The following is a 26,723-nucleotide window of genomic DNA, read 5'->3' as shown; positions in this document are numbered from 1 at the left end:
TCTAATTGTATATTTTGTCAGACAACTTTGCTCTCTTTCTTCCTTTTTCCATTCTACCAATTCCTAACCTTAACTGGTTGTTTTACCATTTGCCACTTTTGCTTTTCTTCTGGAGCTACTGACTGCCCCCAGAGGAAATTCATGTTTCCTTCCGGCTCCAACTCATTAAAAATCCCACTTTTTTGACTCAACTTGGAGCTAGCTTTTGCCAAACCACAAAAGAAGAGAACCGCTCCTCTTTTTTTGAGTCTTCCCACAGTCCTCACTGGTTATGTTCCAACTTCAGCTCTTCAACCTTTCTCTAAGAACTCCCATTTTTCTTATCTTGCTGGTGAGAATCAGATCCAGAACAAATTTTTCACTTTATTGGTTCTTCCACCTTTTAAATAATAAAAATATCATAAATAAAGTCAAAAAATGTTTGCTCTACTTTTTGACAGAGAATTCTTATCCTACCAACCAGAAACCTTATAAAGGTGAATTTCCACCCAATGTATTCTGCTTCCATGGGGATAGACCCCCTTGTCTAGGGGTTCTAAAATGGGGGGGAGTAATTCTGGGTACAGAAGAGTAAGAGTGGCATAATCAAACTCAGGTCCTCTAGCCCCTCATTAGAATAGGTTCATCTCTCTTATAAAATTCTTTAATTATTAACCAATCAGTGATGATTTCTGCCTGTTGGGAACACACATTCTTACAGGGGCATATAACCTTTGATGGACCTCCATGATTCATCTTTAGTTTACAAGAGAAAGTCAAATGACCATTCTTTTATTAATTATTCAGTAGTTATTAATTACCTAGAAAATTATTAATTACCTAGAAACTAATTCTTTTGAAATTTTCCATAGTCACAACTTTAAAGCTTGTATGATACTATTATTATCATCCCTAATTTTTATATATGAAGAAATTAAGGCAAATACTAGAGAAGGAAATGATAAATTAATCCTGTATCTTTGCTGAGAAAACCTCATGGAAAGAAAGTATTGGCATGCTACAACAGAGTCACAGAATCATGACTGAATACAACAGCAACAATCACAAATTTGCTGGAATGATACCAGCTAAGAATTTGACTGAATGGATAAAGTTTTTCTAAAGAAATAGGATAGATTAAAGGGTGGGGTAGAGTAGCACTGGCAACCATTTTTATGTTCTCCCTAATACCTCTCACTAGAACTTTGGAGTCTGCCTTTCAGATGGAAGCTAGATTTGAGTACGTTAAGTTTTTGCTTTTATTCTTACCCTGTCCCTTGTGGCCATCGTTTCCAAACCAGACCCAGGCCATCATTCTCGTCCCTCTCCCACTGGAACTTTGGGCTCTGCCCAACTCCTTTCTAACTCTGATGAATCACATTTCCCCTTATTATTTCTTTTCTCTCCATCCAGAGAGTCATCTGTACAAGAAAAAAATTTTGAAAAAAAAGGATAAAATAATTAAAAGAAATCATCATATTGGGAAAAAACCCTGATATTATATGTAACAGATCAGTCATTCCTTCTGCCCTCTGCTAAGGAGGAAGGGGAAGTGCCTTCTCATAGCTCTTCTTTGGGACCAAACTTGTTCTTCATAATTCCATGATATTCTGTGTCAGTCGTTTTTTGGCTATTTGTTCTTTCCAATTAGATTGTTGTGTTCACTGTGTACATTGTTTTCCTGATTCTGCTTCCTTTACTCTGCATCAGTTTGAAAAATCTCTCTGAGCTTCCCCATATTTTTATCAGTTTATTGTTTCTAACAGCCCAACGTTATTCTATTATTTCAATGTATCACAGTTTCTGTTGGAGAGGTTGTTACTTCCAGGATTAAAAAGTAGCTTCTTAATTTCATCAATAGGGGCAGTTAGTTGATGTAGTAGATGAAGCCCAAGACTTGAATTCAAATCCTACATTGAACACTTACTAAATATGTGACCTTAGACAAGTCACTTGACTACTGCTTCAGTTTTCTCATCTGTAAAATGGGGATTATGATAGTAACCTTTAGGGTTGCTGTGAGTATCCAATGAGATAACACTTAATAAGAATTTATTGTTGTGCCACAATGTGGCACAACTTTAAGTCACCTATCTCTTAATAAATCAGGGGAGGAGTGCTTAATAAATGCTTCTTTAAATTAAAAAAAATTAATCCATGGGGCACTCTGTCACCTGCTGCTTCAGTTCTCTCCTTATTTCCCACTATTGCCTTAAATAAAGCTTTTCCAGTCATTTTGGTCTAGTCATTGTTTTGAGAATATTCCATGTTCTTTCTTAACTCATCACCTTTTTTGCCCATCATTCCCCTTTTCCTGGAATGTCCTTTACTCCTTTTAGATTCTACCAATCCTGGTTTAAGAAGTCTTTTTTATCACCATCCTTTTCTCCCCCCCACCCTTCCTTTTACCCCCTCTCTCTTCCCTCTCTGGAATCTTACTTTTTTTTTTTCAAGATTAGAGTACTTACTTTCTGATATGTATTTACTGCTTTATTATGTCTTGCTAATGTTTCTAGATTATGTTTTGCTTCCCCAATTCAATTATAAATTGCTTTCTTTATATGCATGTGTGTTCCTCCACAGTGTTCAGCATGCTCTACCTAAATATAGGAGGTAATAAGCCTATAATGGGTTGGATGGAGAACCAATTAGTGGGTTATGTGAATCTACTTTCCTATCTGAGAATAAACAGACCTACCCCCTACATAGGGCAGTTAGATGCTACAGTGGGACTGGATTCAGAAAGACTTGAGTTCAAATCCCAACCTCAAGACATTTACTGACCATGTGAAACTGGACAAGTCACTTAATCCTTTTTGCCTCAGTTTCCTCACATGCTCAATGAACTAGAGAAGGAAATGGCAAATAATTCCAACATCTTAACCAAGAAAAACCCCAAAAGTGGTCATGAAAATTTGGACACAGATGAAAATAACTAAATAACAATAACCTCCTACAAATAATCTCATGTTAATTCTTCTGAATTCCTTTTATTATACAATGATACAGTATATGTGGGTATCCAAAGGCATAATTTATATGGGTTAAGGTTAATCTCAAAAACACAGTCTTAGCTTTTGAGATTACTATTTGATGATCAGATGTTACAGTAGAAATTCCTTTTGTGTATGGCATAGACTAGATAATGACTGAGGTTCTTCCATTTCTTAAACTAATTCTGAAAGAGAGAAAAAAGCTCTCTATCTTACAAATAGCTAAGACCAAGGGAAAAAGTAGTGTCCTGTTGAATTAGAGAATAGTGGGATGGACTAGACAGGTGATTTAATTTCTGAGGAAAGACACTAAGTCATGGATAAGGCTCATTAGAGTATTGGATAGGAGACTCAAATCTAACCTCTGCTCCTCTTACAACTTATTTGAACTTGGGTAAATTACTTCACCTCTCTGAGACTTAGTTTTCATATATAAAATGAAGGAATCAGACTAGACCGGTGGTGTCAAACACTAAATCATACATAAAGATACATACATACATACATAAAGATCCCTAGGGGCTGCATATAGACTAAGAAAAAAGATTAATTAATATTATCTATGTTTTATTGTATTCTTATTTATTTTGTCAAATATTTCCCAATTCCCAGGTTTGCTCTCAGTGTTGTAGGTCATATGTGGCTTATGAGTTACACCTCTCTAGCCTAGATGATCTCTATGTTTCCCCTTCATATTGAAATCTAGGATTCTTTGAATGTCAGATTACTGTTTGAACCCTGAATATCAATGTCAAATTCATTGAGTTGGTCTGAAAAGTGGACCTAAAACTTGCATAACCACTTCTTCCCTTGCAGATTGTTTATCTTATTCAGCCTTGGATGTATTATCAAAGAGGTGCTATGGAAAACAGAGATGCAAGATCATTGTCAACAATCACCATTTTGGAAGTCCTTGCTTGCCAGGCGTGAAAAAATACCTCACTGTGGGCTATGCATGTGGTAAGATTTACTCTTGTACAATTTTTTTTAATCCCTTTCCCCTTTGGTAGGGTGAAACCATGTAGAAAAATGTAATAATAGCATTCTTCTAAAGTCTTCACATGACAAGCCAACCAGTTCACAACTCAGCTCTGTTCTGTCCTTCCTCAAATTTCTAAAAGGCTTTTTTTTTCATTCTTGAACACAGTTATTATATTCACATCAGATAAGCAACAGACTCCTCTTTAGTAAAAATTTGGTTTAAAAGCCTTTTATAGCAATCAGATTGGCCATGAATTGGTGAGGTATAAAAGAACAAATAACTGTAGGTAAAATTAATGTAGCCAAGTATAGAAGGACTTAGACCCCTCCAAAATTTGTCATGAGAGTTTAGCAAAAGCTTTGGCAACCATTTAACCCCCATGAGCTAACTTCTGTGTCCTGAATGTACAGCCCTTTCTCTTGCCAGCAATTAATTAGACCATTGTATATATTTATATATGTATATATATATATGCCTAAAATAATAAAGATATTAGGTAATGATATTTATTCTGGTTTTTGTAAATCCTCTTGAAATTCCATAGAATGCTGTTTCTTCTTTCTCAGATTTTAGTTAATTCGTTGTAGTCACTTAAGCATTAATAGGAAATAATAATTCTTCATTGCTTATCGATTTGTATTCTTTTATTTATTAGTGTTGGAATAGTCAAAAACATTATTTATTTTAATAGTAAAGCATTCATACCTAAACTTCCTATATTATATTTTGCCCATCTCCACTCAAATATCTCTCAATGATTTCTACCTGAATGAAAAAATCTGATGTCTTTGGCAAAAACCAATTCTAGCATTTTCAAAATACAGGGTGACCTAACTGCACTAAGACTTTTTGGAATACTCAGTATATTTACAAAATTTAAAAAAAGAAAATCATACTGCACTAAGACTTTGGGACACTATACTATATAATGTTAATATTATATTATATTATATTTTATCATTGGCCATAGTAACATTATCAATATTATATAACATATTGCATATTAATTACTAAGACTTTGGGGAGAGCCTGTACATGTAACACTTACCCAACTGCTCTTGTTTATGCTTGATCCTAGAGAGCTCATCTAAATTGAAAGAAATTTTTTTTCCATAAGCAATTTTTCTTACTATCTTAAAGGATCATGCTTACAGCCCTGTATGTGTTGATTTAGGTAGGATTAGATCTAGAATAAGTTGGGGGTTTTGTTTTCTTACCGACCTATTATCATGTAATTGGGTTAGATTACAATCTTATTATTATCTATACACAGATTTCAGGATCTTCAGATCTCTTTTGCAAATAAATACTTAGATACAATTCTAGCATGTGCATTAATTGACTTTTCAAAAATACTTTGTAAGTCTAGTCTGACTCAGGTTTTAAATGAGCATATATATTCACCAAGACCATTATTGATGCTGGTCAGTGATGAGATGACTTTTTGTCTTCCAGTATCCTGCTTTAATTTGTCCTAAAGATAGTCTCCATCTTTGTGGGTGTTCTTCACTTCTCTCTGCTGCAAAACCTGGAACAGCCTGTAGAATGCTCCAAAGTGAGTTATTCTTGAGGGAGGAGACTTTTACTCTTGGGCATTTTTGTGTTTTTTCAAAAGCAGACAGATTAAATGAGTCAAATCTTCTAAGTAGCTGACTTTTTAAAGTGTCTTTATCTCTGCCAAATGTCCCTTAACTGTGTAACCTGAAGCATTCAAAAAAGATTTGCAGCTTTTAAGTATTTTTCAGCTAGCTTTAATGGCCTTACAAGTTTTAACATTTTTGAAATTCACCCAACAGAGACAAGAGTTCATGTTGATTTAAAAAAAAAAAAACTTCAGAGAGTAATTCAGTAATCATTTTTCAAAGCAGACCTTTGTGGAAAAGATTAAACTTAAGAGTTTAATTAGTTTTATTATTTCTGCCCCCTTTTTACCTTTTGCTATCTCCTAAACCATGCTAGCTCTCTTGCCCTGCATACCCTTAGATCATAGCCCTGTGTGTGTGTGTTTGAGTGACGGAAGGTAGGAGTGAGGCAGCATGTACCCTTTCCACTTCCATTTTTGTAAGATATGCTGATAATATTGTCAGAAACAGTTAATAACTAACAACATACCAGACTAATTTGAGGTACCTCAAAATTCACTTTTCAATGAAGATAATGTTCCATGCCTGACTGTCAAAAAAATCATGAGTCTTCTTTTTTGTAGCCATTATTGACTTCTTATATTCAAATACTCCTGGCCCAAGCTAGTCTGTGGCAAAAAGAAATGTTAAAATATTTATTTCTTCATAGCTTCACTCAGCTTTTTGTACAAGGTCATTTCTTTCAGACATGTTTGAAAATTTGTACTCATTTGCACTGACAACAGTTTATACATGTCAATTAAGTTTAAACTTTAGATATTCTCAATATTAGTCTCATTTTAACCAGGTAGGTCTTACTGATATTGCATCTTTCAAAGAATAAGTAAGGAAAGTTTTCTCATTAATTGATCTTTGTCTCAGACACTTTAAGTACTAATCATTGCTTTTTAAAATACAGTAAATGACTTAGCAAATGATTTTCATGAGTTGGTGTGGCTAAAATAAATATTTCTCTGATAGCTAATCTAGAGATGAACTTTTTCAATATTAGGATGAATATAGGTGGTTCACTGGTCTTTGATTCAGTTTTTCCAGTTCGGAAAAATGTAGGTGCCGCAAAAGCTTGCACTCTATCTACCACAATCCTTAATGGAATCCAGGGAGACCTTCCTCTAAGATGAAACATCAGGATTTCAATGGTGGTATAAAAGGATTAATGTTAAAGAGGGTTGGAGGGATGTCAAGGTGGTATACTGAATAGAATATTGTATTTACAGTGAAAGTCCTTAAACTTGAATTCCCATTGGGCCATTTTTTGCTACTACCCATGTAGTCTCTAATGGGCTGGTCATTTAATCTCTCTGGACCTCAGATTCCTCCTCTGTGAACTGAAGGAGTTAGACTCAATGACCTCTTTGAGATCATTTTCTAGCTCTAAATCTGAAGGAGTTAGACTCCATGGCCTCTTTGAGGTCATCTTCTAGCTCTAAATCTATGATACTGCAGTCTTTCCAAAATACAATTTTAACCGTACCTCTCTGGCTAATGTTGACATTATCATAGTTTCAATTTGAAATATGATACAGAAAGAACCGTACTGCATTTATATCAGGCCAATTTCTTTCCCATTGAATTTTGCAGTGTACAAAAATGTACTTGCTGAGCTATGGAAAGAAAAATTCACATATCTCATCATATTTTGCACTCAAATGAAACATAACCAGTATAAAATACCCACAACTCTAACCCTGTCCTAGGAGCCAATCAATAATACACCCTATCAGGACAGCTAGGTGGTGCAATGGATAGAGCACTAACCCTGAAGTCAATAGGACTGACCTGAGTTCAAATTCGACCTTTGACACTTGACATTTATTAGTTGTGTGACCCTGGGCAAGTTACTTAACCCCAATAACCCTGCCCCCCCCATGAACTGTATAATTTATCAATCAATGAATTTCAGAGTCAGTTATCACAGAGGCCATCTAATTTGATTTCTGTCTGAAATCTTTAGAATCTTTAGAAAGAATCTTTTCTATGGGATATTTTGAAGATGTCCATTGCAAGGTAATCTGCTCTCTCCTGAGCTCTAATTGTTAGGCTTGATGTCTTTCACAATCTGCTCTACCAATAAGCTAAGCATTTATTAAATGCTGACCACATATCAGGCACTGGCCTTGGAGAAAGTCCAATTCACTCACACACACACACACACACAAACACACACACATATGCACATACACACATTTTCTGCCTTAATGGAGTTTAGATTCTGATGGAAATAGAAGGAATAATTTTAGAAGGGAAGCTGGTAGAAAGGGCAAGGAAAAGCCTCCCATAGAAGGGAGCATGTGAGATGAATCTTGAAGGAAACCAGGAATGCCAAGAGGGCAGGAGAGCATTCCAGGTATAGGACCAAGATATGGAAAAAGAGTTTCTGATGTGAGGAATAGAAGTAGGCTACATCACTAGAGTGAAGAGTAGTTGAAGGGAATAAAACATAAGAAGACTAACTAGAAAGGTGGGAAGGATCCATGGTAAAAAGAGCCCCAAGTGCCTTGATCACGGAAGCAATAGAGAACTTCAGTTTACTGAGTAAGACATGATATGGTCACACTTATACTTTAGGAAAATTACTTTGACAGCTGAATATTATGTGAATTGGCATAAGGAAAGAGTTGGCAGGAACCAATTAGAAAGCTACTTGAGTAGTTCAGGTAAGGTAATGAGGACATAAATCAGGGTGGTGGCCATGTGAGTGGATAAAGGAGGTTATGTGTGAAGGATGGCTTTGTTTGGCTGTTTCAGTTATGTCTTACTCCTCATGGCCCCATCTAGGTTTTTTTTTCTACTTTAATTTTTTTTTATTCTCATTTTGTACAAATTTTTTTTACATTAATAAAATATTCTTGTTTACAAGTAAACAAAATACCCCTCCTCCCCCATGAATATAGATAGACTTGCTTGGGCGAAAAAAGTAAAGTGGAGAGAAAACAATTAAAATTAAAAAAAATAATAGTAATAATTGTACCACCTGGTACCACAAGCACCCGAGCCCATATCCAGCCTCGTAAACCCAACAATCACCCAGCCGTATGACATGCAAGCCACCCAATCACCACTGCCCTGCAAAAACCAAAAAGAAGAAAAAAAAAGACCCAAAATAAAATAAAATAGTAATAATAGTAGGGGTGGCTGGGTGGCAGACAGAGCATTGGCCCTTGAGCCAGGAGCACCTGGGTCCAAATCCGACCCTAGACACCCAAAGATCACCCTGCTATGTGGCCCCAGGCAGGCTATCCAGCCCCACTTTCCCTGCACCCTCCCCCCCAATAATAATAACAAAAAATGTGCTTCAGTCTTTGTTCCAACACCAACAATTCTGTCATGAGTGGATCTCATTCTTTATGATAAGTCCATCACAAAAGTTACTTCCATATTTTTCCACCATTGCCATTGCTGATCACAACTCCCTCCTTTCTTATTTCTTCACTACCATGTACTCTATTTTCTCTCTCCTTTCACTCTGACTCCACTGTAGGGTCGTTGACTGGCTCAGCAGACAGATCCCTGGTCCTGGGGCCAAGAAGCCCTAAGCTCCCATACCACCCCTTAGGCCCAGAATCCACCTGGCCCTATGGTCCTGGGCAGGAACTTCCAATCCCAGCCCTTTGCAAGAAGTAAGAAAGAAACTGTGTTATATCTGACCACTCTCCCTCCATGGTCCATCCTCTCCTCCTTTATTCACATCCCCACCCCTTCCCCCTGCTCCCCCCTCCTTCTTACTTCAGATGTCTATACCCCATTGAGTATATATGCTGTTTCCTCTCCTAGTCATCTCTGATGAGAGCAAAGGTTCCCTCATTCCCCCTTGCCACCCCCCTTCCTTCCATATCATTGCAATATCTCATTGTGATAAAAAAAATCTTATGTGAAATATCTTGGACTATTCCCCCTCTCCTTTTTCTTTCTCCCATTCCATTTCCCTTTTTTTTTCTATTGACTCCATTTTTACACCATATTTTATCTTTGAATTCAGCTTTCTCCTGTGCTTCAACTATAAAAGCTCTCTCTACCTGCTCTATTAACTGAGAAGGTTCATATGAGTATTATCAGTGTCATTTTTCTATGCAGGAATGCATGCAGTTCATCATCATTAAGTCCCTCATATTTCCCCCCTCTCCTCCAATCTCCATAGTTCACCTGAGTCCTGTATCTGAAGATCAAACCTTCTGTTCAGCTCTGGCCATTCCAAAAGGAACATTTGAAATTCCCCTGGTTCATTGAAAGTCCATCTTTTTCCCTGAAAGAGGACATTCAGCCTTGCTGGGTAGTTCATTCTTGGCTGCATTCTAAGCTCTTTTGCCTTCTGGTATATTGTACTCCAAGCCCTATGAGCTTCCAATGTAGTTGCTGCTAAGTCCTGTGCGATCCTGACTGCAGCTCCACGATATTTGAACTGTGTCCTTCTGGCTGCTTGTAATATTTTCTCTTTGACTTGGGAGTTCTGGAACTTGGCTATAATATTCCTAGGGGTTGGTTTTTTGGGATCTCTTTCTCTGGGGGATCGGTGGATTCTCTCCATTTCTATTTTGCCCTCTGCTTCTAGAATATCAGGGCAATTTTCCTAGTAATTTTTTGAAAATGATGTCAAGGCTCTTTTCCTGATCATGACTTTCAGGTATTCCAAAAATTTTTAAATTATATTTCCTAAGTCTGTTTTCCATATCAATTGTCTTTTCAATGAGATATTTCACATTTTCTTCTAATTTTTCATTTTTTTTGTTTTGGAGTATTGATTCCTGATTTCTGGTAAATTCATCAATCTCCCTGAACTCTATTCTTTGTCTGAAGGATTTGTTCTCCTCAGAGAGTTTTCTTATCTCTTTTTCCATCTGGCCAATTTTGCTTTTTAAAGCATTCTTCTCCTCAATAACTTTTTGAACTGTTTTATCCATTTGACCTAAGCTGTTTTTTAGCATGCTATTTTCTTCAGCATTTTTTTGGATTTCCTTGACTAAGCTGCTGACTTCATTTTCATGTTTTTCCTGCATCTCTCTCTCCTTTCTTTTCCCAGTTTTTCTTCCAACTCCCTCATTTGATTTTTAAAGTCTTTTTTGAGCTCTGTCATAGCCTGAGCCCAATTTCTATTTTTCTTGGAGTCTTTAGATGCAGGAGCTTGTGCTTCCTCATCTTCACACTGAATATTTTGATCCTTCTTGGGCTCATTTGCAAAATATTTCTCAATAGTCTTCCTTTTGTTTCTCTGCTTGCTCATTTTCCCAGCCTGGGCCTGGTTTTTGGGGTGCTTCCTGAGCTTTTGGGACACTCCCACAAGGGTCTCAGTGTGTGAGGCTCTGTCCTCCCTCCTGGTCTGTGAATGACCATAAGCATCTCCCTCTGCCATGGGGCTGAGGTGGGGGGGCCCTGCTGTTCTATGGGGGGGCCTAGACTGCAATCAGGATCTGAATGTGGTCAGAGCCCCAGAGTCCTGTTCCAGGGGTAGAGGACCTAGCTCGCAGTTTCTCTTCACACCCCTCCCTCAGCTCAATGGGCTCATGCCCTAGGGGCTCCTGCTTACCAGCTCTGCCTGCTTCTGTTTCAGGCTTTGGGCTGCAGAAAGACCAAGCTGCTCCCTGTGTGCCCTGAGGGCTGGGTTCCACATGCTCGCTCTGGCAGAGGTCCCCCGCTGTTCCCCCACTTTGTGCCCAGTGCTCCTTGGGGTGCAGCTCAGGAGACTCCCCCGCTGCTGTGAGCCTCGGCTCCCAGTGCCCTGGGGCTGCCTCCGGGAGGCTGAAGTTCTTTGGCTCTGGTGGGCCACCCCTCTGGCAGGCCGCCTCTCCGATCCCAGGGAGCAGAGCCTTTCTGCTCTTTTCCAGGTTACCTTGAGTAGGAGAACTGCCTCACTGGGTCCCTTTGTGGGTTCTGTCTCTTGAAAGTTTAGTTAGAGTCCTTAGCTGGTGAGTTTTATCAGAGAACTCCTAAAACTCTTTCCCTTCTTGTATCCATCTTGGCTCCGCCCCATCTGGGGTTTTCTTGTCAGAGATACTGGAGGGCTTTGCCATTTCCTTCTCAGTTCATTTTACAAATGAGGAAACTGAGGCAAACAGGGTTAAATGACTTGCCCAGAGTGACACAGCTAGTAAGTATCTGAGGCCAGATTTCAACTCAGAAAGATGAGTCTTCTTGACTTCAGATCTAGTGCTCTATTCACTGTGCCACTTAGTTACCTTTGGAGATGTGGTAAAGAAAGAAATTATACAGATTTGGCAACTGGCAAAACTTGTGGAGTGAGTGGGAGAGAAGAGTTGAGACTGATACCAAAGTTGTGAACCTGGATGACTAGAAGAATAATGGTTCCCTCAACAGTAAACAAGAAAGTTTAGAAAAGGGAGGACTTGTCAGGGAAAGATAATGAGTTTTGTGGATTTGAGGTCCTCTTTATTGTGACCCCATCTGGGATTTTCTTGGCAAAGATAGAGCAATGGTTGGCTACTTCCTTCTTCAGCTCATTTAATGGAGGAGGAAACTGAGCAACTGGGGTTTGAGGCAACAGGATCAATCAAATAGCATAGAAGTTATGAGGAGTCAAACAAGACTGAAACAGCTACATCAAATTCTAGGCAAACATCTAGAGTACTGCCCTTATCGACATAAGAAGGAATGTCATTAATCTGCCATGATGTGTTTTCATCAAGCTGTGCTGTCTTTTTCTGATGCCACTTCCCCTTGTAGGAGTTGCTTCCTAACTAACTAGACTACTATATTATAGAATTCTACATATTTAATGATATATTGCCAAAAAACTGACTTTAGGCAACTTGGTATACATGTTACTGGTTCCATTCTCTTCCTTTTTTAAAAACAAGGGAATCATTACCCTTCTCCATTTCTATGGAACCATACCCATTCTCCACAGTCTTTTAAATACTGCCAACAAATCCTCATCTACCAGAACTGTCATAACTTAAGAATGCTGACTAGGGGACTGTAGCTCATAAAGAGTACTCAGGTATTCTCTATTCTTGCTCTCTATTTCTCAAGGTTGTCCATTAACCCTTTTTTGTGTGTTGACCTTTACAAATGTCTAAAAAATATGTTTCTTTACAGAGAAAATGAAAGCAAAATAAGGGACATGTACTTCTTCCTTCTTTCCTTCATTGATTATTATCCCATACAACTTGACTTCTTCTTAGAGCCTTCTCTTTTGATTTATACACTTAAACCTCCTTTGTTGTCTACAGCATTTTAAACCATGCTCGCCATCTTCTGAGTTGTAAGCACTGCAAATACTGTTCAATAGGATTCTGCAAGATGTGCAAACTCCTCTCTTCCTTGCTCTTGTTTTGGTCTTATTTTTTAAAAAAATGAAGTAGTCAATGCCAATGCCAGTTGGTCTCTCTAGGTTGGCTTTCCTTTTCCTTCTTGTCAAAATGTTTTCTTTCGATGTTTTCAAGATTATATTTCTGGGACTCTCCTGAACATCTTGAGCTAACTTTCTTGTTAGCTCTTTTAATTTGTGGGATCCTACCCATCCTTTTTTTGATCCTCTCTATTTTTACAGTTTATGAAATAGAAAAGCATCATCCCACCAAAGGTCCTGTCATTTTCACATCTAATTGTTAGTTCTCTCCTCTTAAATGCTAACTTCCACCTCTAAACAATTTCAGTGAGTATTTATTTTGTAATGTTTTAGATCAAGTACATATTGGCTCAAAATACAGTCAATATTGGAGAGGTTGAGTCAATGAAGCAGGCAGTTACTAACAAAAAACCTTTTTACTAAATACAAACCATCAACAAGGATGAATAATAAGTGCTATTCTCCAGTTCCCCATTCAAGGGAGATTAATCAGTGCAATGGTTCTCTTGGAAACAAAAAGTTCCTTAGGTCTGAAGAGCCACACCTCCTTCTCAATAATGTTTTAAGCAAGATATACCAAAACTTGATCTCATTTAAACTATTCCTGTTCTGGGTCTCCAGGATGAAGGACTTTGCAGGCCTTTTCAATCACAAATACCAGGTGATGTAGGTAGTCTTTTAGGACTCTTCTCCTTGAACTGAAAAGGACAAACAAAACAAGACCAAAATCTCAAGCTCACTTTTGGGAGGTCACAAGACTTAAGGGGAGGGAGGGTTATCCTTCCCCCTCCCAACTTCATGCATGGTGCCCATGCTTCAGATGAACAGAACTTCCACTCCTGGATGCCACTAAAGAGAGACTTCTTGTGCAAGTTGGTAGTGGCAAGTTTCATACACATATATATATATATATATACATATATGTATATATATATATATGTATACATATATATATATAATATACATTGTACCTTTGCACAGTGTAATATATATATATATACACACAAATATACAAACACAGGTACAGGTCGACACAATACACATTTAGATGTGTAAATAAAACGTGCTATAAAAGCAATAGAATAAAAGCTACTCCTTTCTATATTGTAAGGAAACACAAAAGTCCTTTCCTAGAAGCATATCCTTGTTGGCATAGGTGTGTGCATGTGTATCTTTGTACACATATTTAAACATACACATATACACAAACATGTGTGTGTACTCTCCACATATATATGTGTATAAACATGCACACAGGGCTATATAGGTGTATGAATGCATGCTAATGAATATGCATATACAGTCATAGATGTGTACCTATTCACAGTATAACATACCCATTGTACACAAAGATAAATACATATCTATGTGTACAAATAAAAGGTGTGGGTAGTATTGCTGCTAGATTTAAGTTTGATCCTGCCTGCAAAGAATCATGATTCAGACCCAGGAATTCAGGTGTGGAAGAAGTAGATATTTATTAAAAGAAGGAAAGGAAAGGACTCTTTGTGTTTCCTTACAATATAGAAAGGAGTAGCTTTTATTCTATTGCTTTTATAGCACGTTTTATTTACACATCTAAATGTGTATTGTGTCGACCTGTACCTGTGTTTGTATATTTGTGTGTATATGTAAGAAAGTGATAGAAGAGTTTAAAAGGAAGACCTCATGAGTTGCCGATTGAACTGGCAGATCAGCTGAAGTTTGGAAAGGAAGAGAGGGAGAGAGAGAGAGAGAAGGGCAAGCAGCCATGAGGCTTGGGTTAACCAGGCCACATGGTGAAGCCCAAGGAGCTCTATGTGGGTTAAGGAAGAGCCAAAGGAGAGCCCATCCTTCTGGTTGGGAGGCTAGAAGCATGAGCTCTAAGGGGCAGTGCTTCCTGTTGAATACCCCTCCACTGGAGGTTGGACAGGGTGGTATTTGCTGTGTGGTCTTTTCACTCAGACCAGGTAACTTCCAATGGCAATCTACGAGCTTGTCCTTAATGTCCACTTTTAACATGTCATTTCCTGCCTGACGATGTTCAGGCCAAGTAGGGTCAAGGTAGAAATACAAACCAGTGTCCAAGAGAGGCAGAATTTCAAGAGCAGAGATCTCCACCTGCTTGGAAAATTGTTTCTGCTAGTTCACAATTCTCAACATCATTTCCCTGCATTATTAGTATATATACACATCTGTTAACTGCATATATGTTCACACATACACACACACATACAAACACAAACAAAACTTAGAGATTGATTCTTTTTTTGTATTTGAATCCCCAAAATCTGGGGCACTTGTCATTTCATGGGTACTTAAGAAATGCTGATTTATCAATTGATTGGTAGGAATCAGATGATTCCTCAATGATACTTCTATCTTTTAAATGCTAAGGGTACTCTATTTTGGGCAGTTGAGCTCCCACAGATATCTCTATAGTTGAAGTCTTCTAGTTTTGTTTCTAACACCCCTCATCTGTTTTTCTTTCTGTCTAGATATTCTGTTATTAAACACCAGCTAATAAGTACTTTCATTTGTGCCTTTCTTAATGACTTCTCCCAAAGGTTCTCTGCCATCATTCTGTATATGGTTTTTGAATTTCCCCATACAAATACACTTTTTTAATATGCAGTGCTACTTTTCACTTAATGTTTTTGCATCTTATTCCTATTAAATAAAGTATTACCTTTCCAGGATGATAATTTCAACAGCATATCTCTTCCCATCAAATCTCAGTGATATCCATGCAGAAAGATTTGCCTCATTGCATCAGCATATCTGACTCAATTTGCTTGTTAACTCATATTTTCTGCATTCACGTACAATTTATCTAAGGCCATGGATTTTATATCCTTTAAGTTTCCTAGTTATTTTTACAGCTATCCTTCTTTTTTATATAGTTGCTCTAATATTTAGATTCTTTCCTGGGTATTTATGGTCAGCAGTCTGTCTCCCAAAAGCATGCCCAATCTGAGAGAAATGATTATCGATAACCAAAGATTTGGGGAGATACAGAGCTTTCCCTTTTTCTATAGTCTTCATTTTAAAGTTTAGACTCCTATTTTTATTTTTTATTTTATTTAAGGCAATGGGGTTAAGTGACTTGCCCAAAGTCCTGCAGCGAGGCACTTATTAAGTGTTTGAGGTTGGATTTGAACTCAGGTCCTCCTGACTCCAGGGCTGGTGCTCTTCTACTGCACCACTATTCCTAAAGTTTAGACTCTTGAAGGCAATAGCTGATAAAGATATTGGATTAATTTTCTTAACAACCTAGTTCAAGCCCCACCCAGTTAGGGAAAACCATTGTGTTCTACTCTATTTTGGGTGGGGATAGGTTCTTTGACTAGATTGCCTGAGGCTGTGGGGGGAGGGGTGGATAACTTAGATGTAAATTACATAAAGAAAGTTCTTCAGAATAGGCCCAATTCTCAATATAATATTCATTCTCTCATTCATTGTTAACTGAGCCTGCTGCCATGGAATTTAATAAATTGACTTTTTTTTATTAAAATACTGACATTATTAATAAAACGATTAATTACCCAGAAGTTATATCTCTGGAAAGTCATAAATCCTTTTGCTCTTACAAAATAAACCAGAAACAGAGAAGATTACAGAAACCCACTTCATTCCAACTGACAAAACAAAAAAAAAGGCCTGGAAAAAAAAGTGAGGGGATTAAGCATTTTTAAACTTGCAGGGATATAGTTCCCAAAATTTTTGCTTTTTTAAAATCCCAGACCCCATGGATTGGAGTATCATATGCAGAAAGTTTTCCTGCTCAAAAATAACCAGGTGGAAAGGCCATGTCCTTTCATGTCATCAGTATTATTATTAACTCCAGGTCTAGTTAAAATGTACTAAATGATTCCCTGTTTGAATGTGAACTACTTTTGGTGTTTTTCCTTTATAAAAGTCAACAAAGTCAACAACAAAGCTGTTAAAGTCAGACTATCTCCTATATCCCTTTAATGAATTTACTGTTTTGCTATAGCAAGAAAAAAAAACCCTTTTGTTTTCAATTACTATCAAGTCTCTTTAAAAAGATGCTAAAAATCAATCTACATAATGATTTAATTAAAATCTGGCTCTTTGCACTTAGTGGATGGATAGGCTTATTTTTTAAAATGTATTTGTATTTACATAAATCATCTTTTTAAAAAGGTCATCTTGACATTTCTATCACTTTGGGCTTCAACTTGGATAAAGTTGATTTCTTTCTTCTCTTAAAGGCTGCCACTATTCATCAAGGATTAAGGTGCTTTTCTCCTTTGGACCATGTTTTGAAATCCAGTTTGTAGATGGACAGATAGATATATGAAAGGATAGATAATGAATGCAGGTCACTTCCTGGCTGGGAGAGAACATGCTATATTGATAAAACATTAGGAACTGAAGGGAATTAGTAGCTATTTAATTTAAAGAGCATTTTGTACCTGTGCAGCTGAGTTTTCTCATTCAGTGAACTGATTCATGAGCCATCCTAAGAGTCCTAAGAGTCACTTCTTTGCTGGGAAGCTAGGAGGTACAGCAGATAAGGAATAGGGACTGGAGTCAGAGATTCCTGAGTTCAAATCCCAACCTCAAATACTTAACTAGATCTATAATCCTTGAACAAGTCATTTATCTCTGTTTACTTCAGGTTCCTCATTGTAAAATGAACTGGAGAAGAAAATGACAAACCATTCAAAGTGTGGCAAAGAGTGTCTTTGCCACCCAAAATGGGTTCATGAAGAATTGAACTGGACTGAAATGATTAAACAACTTTTTTGACTGCATGAAAGATAGATTTCAGCTATTTGACTCTCCTAGGATGTGTATTTTGGAACAATACAGCAAAAAAATACCTGGGTCATGCTGCATCTGAAGACAGAACAATTCTTCTTCTTTTGCAAGGCAGTAGGGTTAAGTGATTTGTCCAAAGTCACACAGCTAAGTTTATTAAATGTCTGAGACCAGATTTGAACTTAATTCCCTGATTCCAAAGCTAATGCTCTATGCACTGCACCACCTAGCTTCCCCTAAAATAGAACAATTCAAAGGCTCTTTATTTGGTCCCTTCCCCTAGATGAATTCCTAGAAAGTTTCAGTTGAGAATAATTTTACCTGTAGATCCCTTGCAAATATATTATTTAAAAGTCATCAGTTTGTAAAGATTCCTTGATTTAGATAGCTATTATCCACCTCACATTTCTACCATCATCATTTCCTGATCCCATTGCCCTTCCTCACCATCATCCCGCTCTGAGACAGTTAGTGATGTAGGAAATGGAGTGCTAGGTCTCAAGTCAGAGGAGTTCAAATCCAGTCTCTGGTATTGACCAGCTCTGAGATCACCTTGGGCAAATCACTTAAAAAAAGATCTGCCTAAAGTTTCCTTAACTATAAAAATGAGAGTATGTATATAAAGTGATTAGCACAGTAGGCTCTTAATAAATGCTTGCTCTCTACCATTAAAAGAGGAAAAAACCAAGCATCTATCTTTAATAAACAAAAACCAAAATGAGGCAAAGGATGTCCTTTCACACTTTCCATGACACTCAATGCAAAATTTCTGGAACATTGTTAGAGCTATTCTTCTTGATGCTGTACAATGGAGGTAACAAAGGGCCATACTTAGAAGACCCTGATGACCCTCTGTCTGCATTTTGTGGGTGTTCACTTTAGAGTGGAGATGAAAACCTTTTTATATAGTAGTCTTGTTTGACCATTGTTCTTCAATCGCCTTTGCATTTTCTTCCTGAAAGCTAGAGATCAGATATACTCTTAGCATCTTCAGCCTCAGACTCTTGATCATTTTCAAGGATTTGGCTGCAGTCAGTGAAGGCATTGATTCACTGAGAAGCAGTTTTTTTTGTAATTTCCAGGAAAATCTTCATATTTATTTGAAAGGAAGAGTTTTGAAAATCACTGAATTAAAAGCAGATTAGACCAAGGCAGTTGTGGGAGGAAAGAACTAAATTTTGGCATTGGTGACTATTGGTCTTTCATTTGAGTAAAAGTAATATCCCTGAAGTGAACTAACTTCTGTTCTATAGGGAAACCCACATTCTAAGAAGGTATCTGTTAGATTTTTCTTTCCTTTTCTTTCCTTTCCCTTTTTATTTGTCTCTGTGATTTCATCAGTGTGAGGAACTCTTAGTTTGGAAATTCCCTCCAACAATGTGAATGAATACCTCTTCTGTAACTTAGAGTCTTGAAGAGTTGCTTAGAATACTGAGAGGTAAGGCTACTTACCCATCATCCCATAAACTGCATGTATTAGTGGCAGATCTTGAACTTAGATTTTCCTGACTGCAAGGCTAGTCCACTATTGACTATCTTGAGACCATCTATCTGGGTTTTAAGATTAAATTATAAATGCAGTTTGTCCAGAATAGTCAATTTCAATTCAATTCGGTAAACATTTATTAAGTGCCTACTTTTTTGTATACACATTGAATTTTTGTGATTGATAGACACAGTGACTCAAATGCTTTTTTGAAAAGTGATCCCCAATCTACACTGCAATTCAAAGAAAATCTCAGATATAACTACTTTCAATTGACAGTTTAAAAATTTCTCTTTTTTATTTTTAGTTCCCCAAAACATACTTACAGCGGTTGATCCAATGGTTTCTAATCTAAACCCTTCTTTGAAGCAGAAAGATGGTGACTATGGTAATATTTATGGCTTTACTTAATTGACATCTCTTTAAGTAAAGGTAGACAGTTCATGTGACCACAGTTAGGTACATACCTATTAGAATGAAAGGAAATATTTGGAAAAGACATGTTTGATTGGCTAGTAATGGATAGTAATCATGTTACTACTAATAATGTGGTTGGCTGATAGGGAGGGGTGGCATTAGTCACAAATGCCCTTTTGTAAACACAAACATACACACAATTGAAAAATAGGCACAGTATACACTCAGGATTCTGAGATTTGAGGTTAGTTCTACATCTATAAGTTTGATTAGCTTTTTGGTAAACTAGCCACAATCCGTAGGAACCCACTTAAACTAGTTCAAGATGGTAGATGGCTTTATGTATCACTGGAAGTAGTGTGCAGCTTCTTCTTTAGGATTATCACCTGAAATCTCATCAAGTTCCTTTTTTCTTTTTCCATGGATGAAGATCAGGCCTTCATATCTCATCTAGATTGGAATTTCCACCTCCAGAATTCCTGAATGGTTTAGCATTTCAGGAGATCTTTCAAAAGAAAAAATTGAGCTTTTGATAGCTAGAGGCTCTTACATTACAGAGATAATGAAAGTAGATGTGTGTAGAGATGAGACTTGCCTGACCCATCTCTACTTGGCTGCCCCACCCATATATGCCATAATTTAAGATTGTGAATCCCAGCCAGATGCCAGCACCATTCATTTCTCTCTGGGTGTTGCTTGTCACTATCACCCAGTGAGAGTAGTTGCATGTTCTGGGAGTAACTTGTTGGGGTTCATCTAAAGCACTTAGGTCCTCCCAAAACATCCATGGATTTACAGGATCACTTGACTGATTAGATCTTGGCCTTTCAATTTTTGAGCATCTCCAAATACTAATGAAACTAACCTATGCTTAACACCAACCTTAGTATAGAGTAAATTAGAGGCAAAATCTCAAGGTTGAGTGGGGACTCTGAAAAGTTATACCACCTCTCTCTCCTGGGCCATTAGGAGGGAAACAGAAGTAATAGAAGCTGGAGGGCCCTTTGATATCTCCATGGAAAAATGAGCAGTCAATATGAGTATCAGAGAAGAATATTTCCCAGGACTCTACCAGCCTCTTTATACTTATCCCCCACACAAACTCTAGAGGATTCTAGAATCCTCTAGAAAGAGATCCCTGCCCCAGCTGTCCAGCCTAGTTTTTTCCATAAGAGCATGAAGGATCAGGATATTTCCCTTTTATCTCCCTTGTCCACCTCTTTAGTGCCTTATAACCTGGAGCCCCTAAAGCTGCTCTATTAGATATGGATAGGAACTGAATTTTTTCCTATTAATATGTGAGAAAACTGCCTCTATTGATACTGGTTGGTACTTTCTCTGTCATTTATAATCTTAGAGGGCCTTTTAAGAAGGTGTTTAAAAAAGTCATGGAAGAAACCATTAAGTTTTCTTAAACTTACATTTTTATAATTTTTCAATCATTACTAGAAAGCTAACATAACAACTATCCTTCAGTAACTCTCTAGGTTTGTCTTTAACTGTGGTCAAAAGATGTAAACAGCAGAGCTTGTTTGTGATGTTTTTGGACTGCCTCTTCTTCAACTCATAGTTAGATGAATGGATGTATGGATGGATAGATGGATAGATAGACAGAGGGATAGATGGACAAATAGACAGATAAATGGACAGATGGACATATGGATGAATGAATGGATAGATGGATGGACAGATGGATGGATGGATGGATGGACATATGGACAGATAGATGGATGGATGGACAGAGAGACAGATGGATGGACAGAGAGACAGATGGATAGATAGACAGAGAGACAGATGGATGGATGGATGAGCAGAAGGATGAGCAGATGGATGGACAGATAGATACATAGACAAATGGATGGTCAGACAGATGGACAGACAGACAGATGAATGGATGGATGGATGAATGGATAGATAGATGGATGGATGGATGGACAGGCAGACAGACAGATAGATAGATGAAAAGATAAACAGATAGATAGAGCATGTATTAAATGTCTTCTGTTTGCCAGGCACTGTGATAGACATTACAGATGTGTGATGCATGCTTTTCTTTTCATCACTTCTTGCCCTAGTGAAATGAATGGCTCACAGCATCACTGCCCCTTGTGACTTTTTCTAACTTGTTTCTCTATATCTTGTCATCTAATATGTTACAGGGTCCATTGACACTCCTGACAAACTAATCTGTTGCTTTGTAGCTTAGAGGCTTTGTTTTCTGTTCTGTGCTTAATATTATATAAATGAGTATGATTTAGCAGCATCACTTATAGGTCTGTGTCATATGAATCAATTGTGATTAATTGGTCTTACATCTTCATAAAACAGATTTAAATTTTGATCCAAGCGAATCAAAGGCTCTGCCGAAAGATGGAGTTATTGTCAGCAACTCTTTGGCCACATTTGCTTACATTAGAGGTAGGTCAATGAATTGAGGTTATCTACAATGTGCTAATATGGGTTTATCTAAGTCTTGCTAACAAATACACTGTTTAAAATTATAGAATTAGAATTTGAATAATTAAAAAAAAGAAGTTTTTTTTCCTTTGACTTTTGATCTCCTCTCCACAACCCTAAATCACAGACCACCCAGATGTAAATCATGAAATAAATGGGGAAGACCAGTAGAAGAATACTATAATGAAATAATCCATTTGGGAGACAATGATGAAAAGATGGTTTTCCCTCCTTTAAAATAGCAGACAGAACTTGATATACACTAAGATTAAAATTGGGGATTGTTGTTAGGGATATTCAGTCCCTCACTATGGCTAGGAAAATAGTAAATTGAAAGATTAGTTCATACATCAAAGACACCATACCTGATTTCGTTAGCCCAGTGGCAGAATCATGTATTGCCAAGGTTGCTTCACTATCGGAACCAACAACGTTATTTTTTTGAGCTTCCACTTATGGCCTTATTAACCCTACCTTCAAGTACCAAGACTCAATTCTTCTGAATTAGCAAGGACCAGTAAATTTTTAACTTAGGGTAGCCTTGCTGCAGATTTTCTTCAATGAATAAACATTTTATGACAGCAGCCTCCCTGCTCACTTTTTAAATGAGTTGGGATTTTTGCATCAAGAAGTTTTCATAATGCCTGGTTCTCTTCCTCAATTTTAAAAAATATATATAGTTTTGTTAATGCATTTTACCTTTACACCACAATAATTTCTGGGAGGAAAGCTTTCCTTCCTAGCCCCAACTGAACTCTCTTTCGTGACAAAGAATTATAATTAAGTGAAAACCACCTAATTCAATTTCTATGGCCAATTATATATGCCACATTTTCTTTCTTTTTTTTTTCAGGTTTTTGCAAGGCAAATGGGGTTAAGTGGCTTGCCCAAGGCCACACAGCTAGGTAATTATTAAGTGTCTGAGACCCGATTTGAACCCAGGTACTCCTGACTCCAGGGTTGGTGCTTTATCCACTACATCACCTAGCCACCCCACATTTTCTTTTAATAGTCCTCTGCCCTTCTACTATGAATGGAGAGATAATTTTGATTTAAAAGTCCGGAATGCTGCAAATTTATACTATCTTTATGTGGGGATCATTCCAATTTTCTTCTCAAATCATTCATAAAATTTAGGTGTTACTTTTAAGTCATAACTTTTAAAATGTATAAATTGTATTCCCAATTTAGCAGAATCATAAATATATATATATATTTGTATATATGCATATAATGCCATCTAAATGCTATATACATATGTGAATATGTATGTGAATATACACACACATAGCCCTATATAAGGCATATAAAAACTTTTCAAGAGCTGTTACCTTAACTCAGTTTTTGGATTACATTATTTGTCATTAATGTTTTGGCTCTGTCAATATTCACAGCAAATAGAGCTATGATTGTTCAGTCATATGAATCATATTCAAGACTTTGCAACTCCATTTGGGTTTATTTTGGGAGAGAGAAAAAATGCTAAAGTGGTATGCCATTTCCTTCTCCAACTCATTTTATAAATGAGGAAACTGAGGCAGAGAGGCTTAAGTGAGTTGCCCAGGATCACATAGTTAGTATCTGAGGCCAGATTTGTACTCAGGAAAATGAGTCTTGACTTCATATCTGGAACTCTATCCATAGTGCCATTTAGCTGCCCAGTGCTATTATAGTAAGGAACAAGACTTCTTTTTTTTTTTTTAAGATTTTATTTATTTTGAGTTTTACAATTTTTCCCCCATTCTTGCTTCCCTCCCCCCCCACAGAAGGCATTCTGTTAGTCTTTACATTGGTTCCATGTTATACATTGATCTCAGTTGAATGTGATCAGAGAAATCATATCCTTAAGGAAGAAAAATAGTATGAAATAGTAAAATTACATAATAATATAATGGGTTTTTTTTTCTAATTTGACAGTCTTTGGTCTTTGTTCAAAGTCCATAATTCTTTCTCTGCATACAGATGATATTCTCCATTGCAGATAGCTCAAAATTGTTCCTGGTTGTTGCACTGAAGGGATGAGCAAGTTCATCGGGGTTGATCATCACCCCCATGTTAGGGTGTACAATGTTTTTTCTGGTTCTGCTCATCCTGCTCAGCATCAGAGGAACAAGACTTCTAATGAGAAAAGAAAAGCTTTAATAAAGTGGTTCAATTATAGGAAATATTTTTAAATTGTATTTATTTAAGCAATGAGGTTGAGTGACTTGTCCAAGGTCACATGTCTGAGGCTGGATTTGAATTGAGGTCTTTCTGGCTCCACTGTAACACCTAGCTGACCCAATATTTTGGGAAATTTTGCAACTAATCTTAAACTTCTGAGATTCTCTCAGTGTCATATATTTGAATAAGAAATTTTGCATTATTATTTTACCCTCTATGAATTTTCTCTTCTCACTCCAGCTCCAAATTTTGCCATTCCCTCTCTTCCTGATAATTTTCAAGATTACTTACTTACCATAATCATATAGAAATACTATTATTGTTGTTCCTAAAATTTCAAAGTTCCTCATCGTTAGAGCCATAATGAGGATAAGGTTGTTGGGGCTTTGCTCAAGGATGTTGAATTCGAAATCCTTCAGAAAAAAAAGAATAGCAATTAGAACAAAATTTGTAAGGATAACTAGTTAAAATTAATTAAAATAAGATAATTAGGTAGTAGACTGAGGTAAGTGATTCCATTGTTCTAGTCCATCCTTCATAGCCCTTAATTGAGGGTCTTTGTGCAACATCCCCTAGGTGCTGTTTGTGTAGTAGTATGGTTGCAAAATTTCCCAGCTATGACTACTCTACATTATCCTTAGTGAAAGGCACAATTGAAATCTTCTAAGTAGATAATGTAAATAAAAAAACAACACTTTTTTTTAAAAACTTGGTATGGAATAATGTAATATCTAAGGTGGCCTTCTTGTATGCTATTTATAGTTCTAAAATTCTCCACAAAATTATTGGATGTTGTGGTGCAAGAAAATTTTCCTTAGTGAGCAAGGCACATTTTATATATAAATATATATTTTTTTCATTAAAGATTTTATTTAGAGTTTTAAAAATTTTCCCCTAATCTTACTTCCTTCCCCCCACCCCCACAGAAGGCAATTTGTCAGTCTTTACATTGTTTCCATGTTATCCATTGATCAAAATTGAGTGTGATGAGAGAGAAATCATATCCTTAAGGAAGAAACATAAAGTATAAGAGATAACAAGATCAGACAATAGGATATCAGTTTTTTCCTAAATTAAAGGGAATAGTCCTTGAACTTTGTTCAAACTCCACAGTTCTTTCTCTGGATATAGATGGTATTCTCCTTTGTAGACAGCCCAAAACTGTCCCTGATTGTTGCACTGATGGAATGATTGAGTCCATCAAGGTTGATCATCACCCCCAGTTGCTCTTAGGGTGTTCAGTGTTCTTCTGGTTCTGCTCATCTCACTCAGTATCAGTTCATGCAAATCCCTCCAGGCTTCCCTGAATTCCCATCTCTCTTGGTTTCTAGAAGAACAATAGTGTTCCATGACATACATATACCACAGTTTGCTAAGCCATTCCCCAATTGAAGGGCATTTACTTGATTTCACATTTATATTTTTTAATGTCCAATCAAACATAGAGATCATATCAGAGAGCGGTGAAGGAAAGAGAAGAGGAGGAAGAGGAGGAGGGGTGTGTGTGTGTGTGTGTGTGTGTGTGTGTGTGTGTGTGTGTGTGTGTGAGAGAGAGAGAGAGAGAGAGAGAGAGAGAGAGAGAGGAGGGGGGAAGGACTGGGGGGGAAGGAGGGAGAGGGAGAGAGATTGTATTAGGGTGGTCAGGGTCACTGAATATCTTAGTGACCTTGAAACTTTGCTTACTTTTCTGTGTCTAAGTGCCCTGTTGTATGAGAGGGAAGGTATGGTTTATACACCGATCCTCAGGGACCATATTTCTACCTCTTTATAAATGGGTTTAATTTAAAAAAAACCTGCCACCAAGGAAATAATATGTAATTAGTCTGTTTCATAACTTCCTCAGTCAGACATTTTTATTGTTTGAAGTAGAACTTCCTCCTGCTAGGATTGGAAGGAGTCCTGGTGTTAGATTCCAAAGACCTGGGTTCAAGGCCCAAGTCCAACATCTATGAGTGATATAAACATTGACAAATCATCTAACTTTTCTCAACTGCAAGATGGGGTAATATAATTTTTGTACAACTTGCATCACAAGCTACTTATTAGGAAAACACTTCATAAATTTCAAATACCTAGTACTTTACAAATGCAAATTGTTATTAAAGAAATGTGGTTTATTATATAAGGGGCAGAATTTTCCTCCCTACCTCAGATTGTAATCACACATCATGAAGTTGAATGTGTAAATAGGATATATCTATGAGGTGTATATATAATCTCCCCTGCCTTCCACCATAGTTTTGGGAATTGGTGTAGTAGTAAGAGATGGCATGTACAACAAAGAGCAGAGACACACACCCAAAGACAGAAGTGGAAATAGAGGTAGTCTATAGAGAATAGAGAAGATTGCCAACTCTGGGGATAAGAAGGGAGACCATGGTAGTTCAGACCTACCCACCTAGCTAAGACCCTCCCCTGAAACAGAAATTCCTTTGGATTCTAAGAAGAGAGAAATGACTTCTGGGTTGTGTGGCATTGTTTGTGTGGGGGAAATTGTGCCTCAGGTTTAGGGGAATCATTTTTGTAATTCTCT

The 26,723-nt window shown here is 37.2% G+C and overlaps 1 protein-coding gene across 3 annotated transcripts in view; it reads left to right on the top strand.

Moving 5' to 3' along the window:
* The window catches only part of EVA1C (eva-1 homolog C), a 102,189-nt gene that overhangs the window by 58,948 nt on the left and 16,518 nt on the right, over nucleotides 1–26,723 (top strand). Inside the window, exons 5-7 of one of the 3 annotated variants that reach the window (XM_074214113.1) lie at nucleotides 3,789–3,932; nucleotides 19,461–19,541; nucleotides 21,899–21,988. In XM_074214113.1, the coding sequence (XP_074070214.1) occupies nucleotides 3,789–3,932; nucleotides 19,461–19,541; nucleotides 21,899–21,988 (315 nt within the window). The remainder of the gene's footprint in view (nucleotides 1–3,788; nucleotides 3,933–19,460; nucleotides 19,542–21,898; nucleotides 21,989–26,723) is intronic. The other 2 variants (XM_074214111.1, XM_074214112.1) reach the window with 2 other exon arrangements.

This window comes from Macrotis lagotis, chromosome 1 (assembly GCF_037893015.1).
Source record: "Macrotis lagotis isolate mMagLag1 chromosome 1, bilby.v1.9.chrom.fasta, whole genome shotgun sequence".
Classification (NCBI taxonomy): Eukaryota; Metazoa; Chordata; class Mammalia; order Peramelemorphia; family Peramelidae; genus Macrotis; species Macrotis lagotis.
The sequence above is the reverse complement of the archived record's forward strand: the minus strand, read 5'-3'. Positions and strand labels throughout refer to the sequence as shown.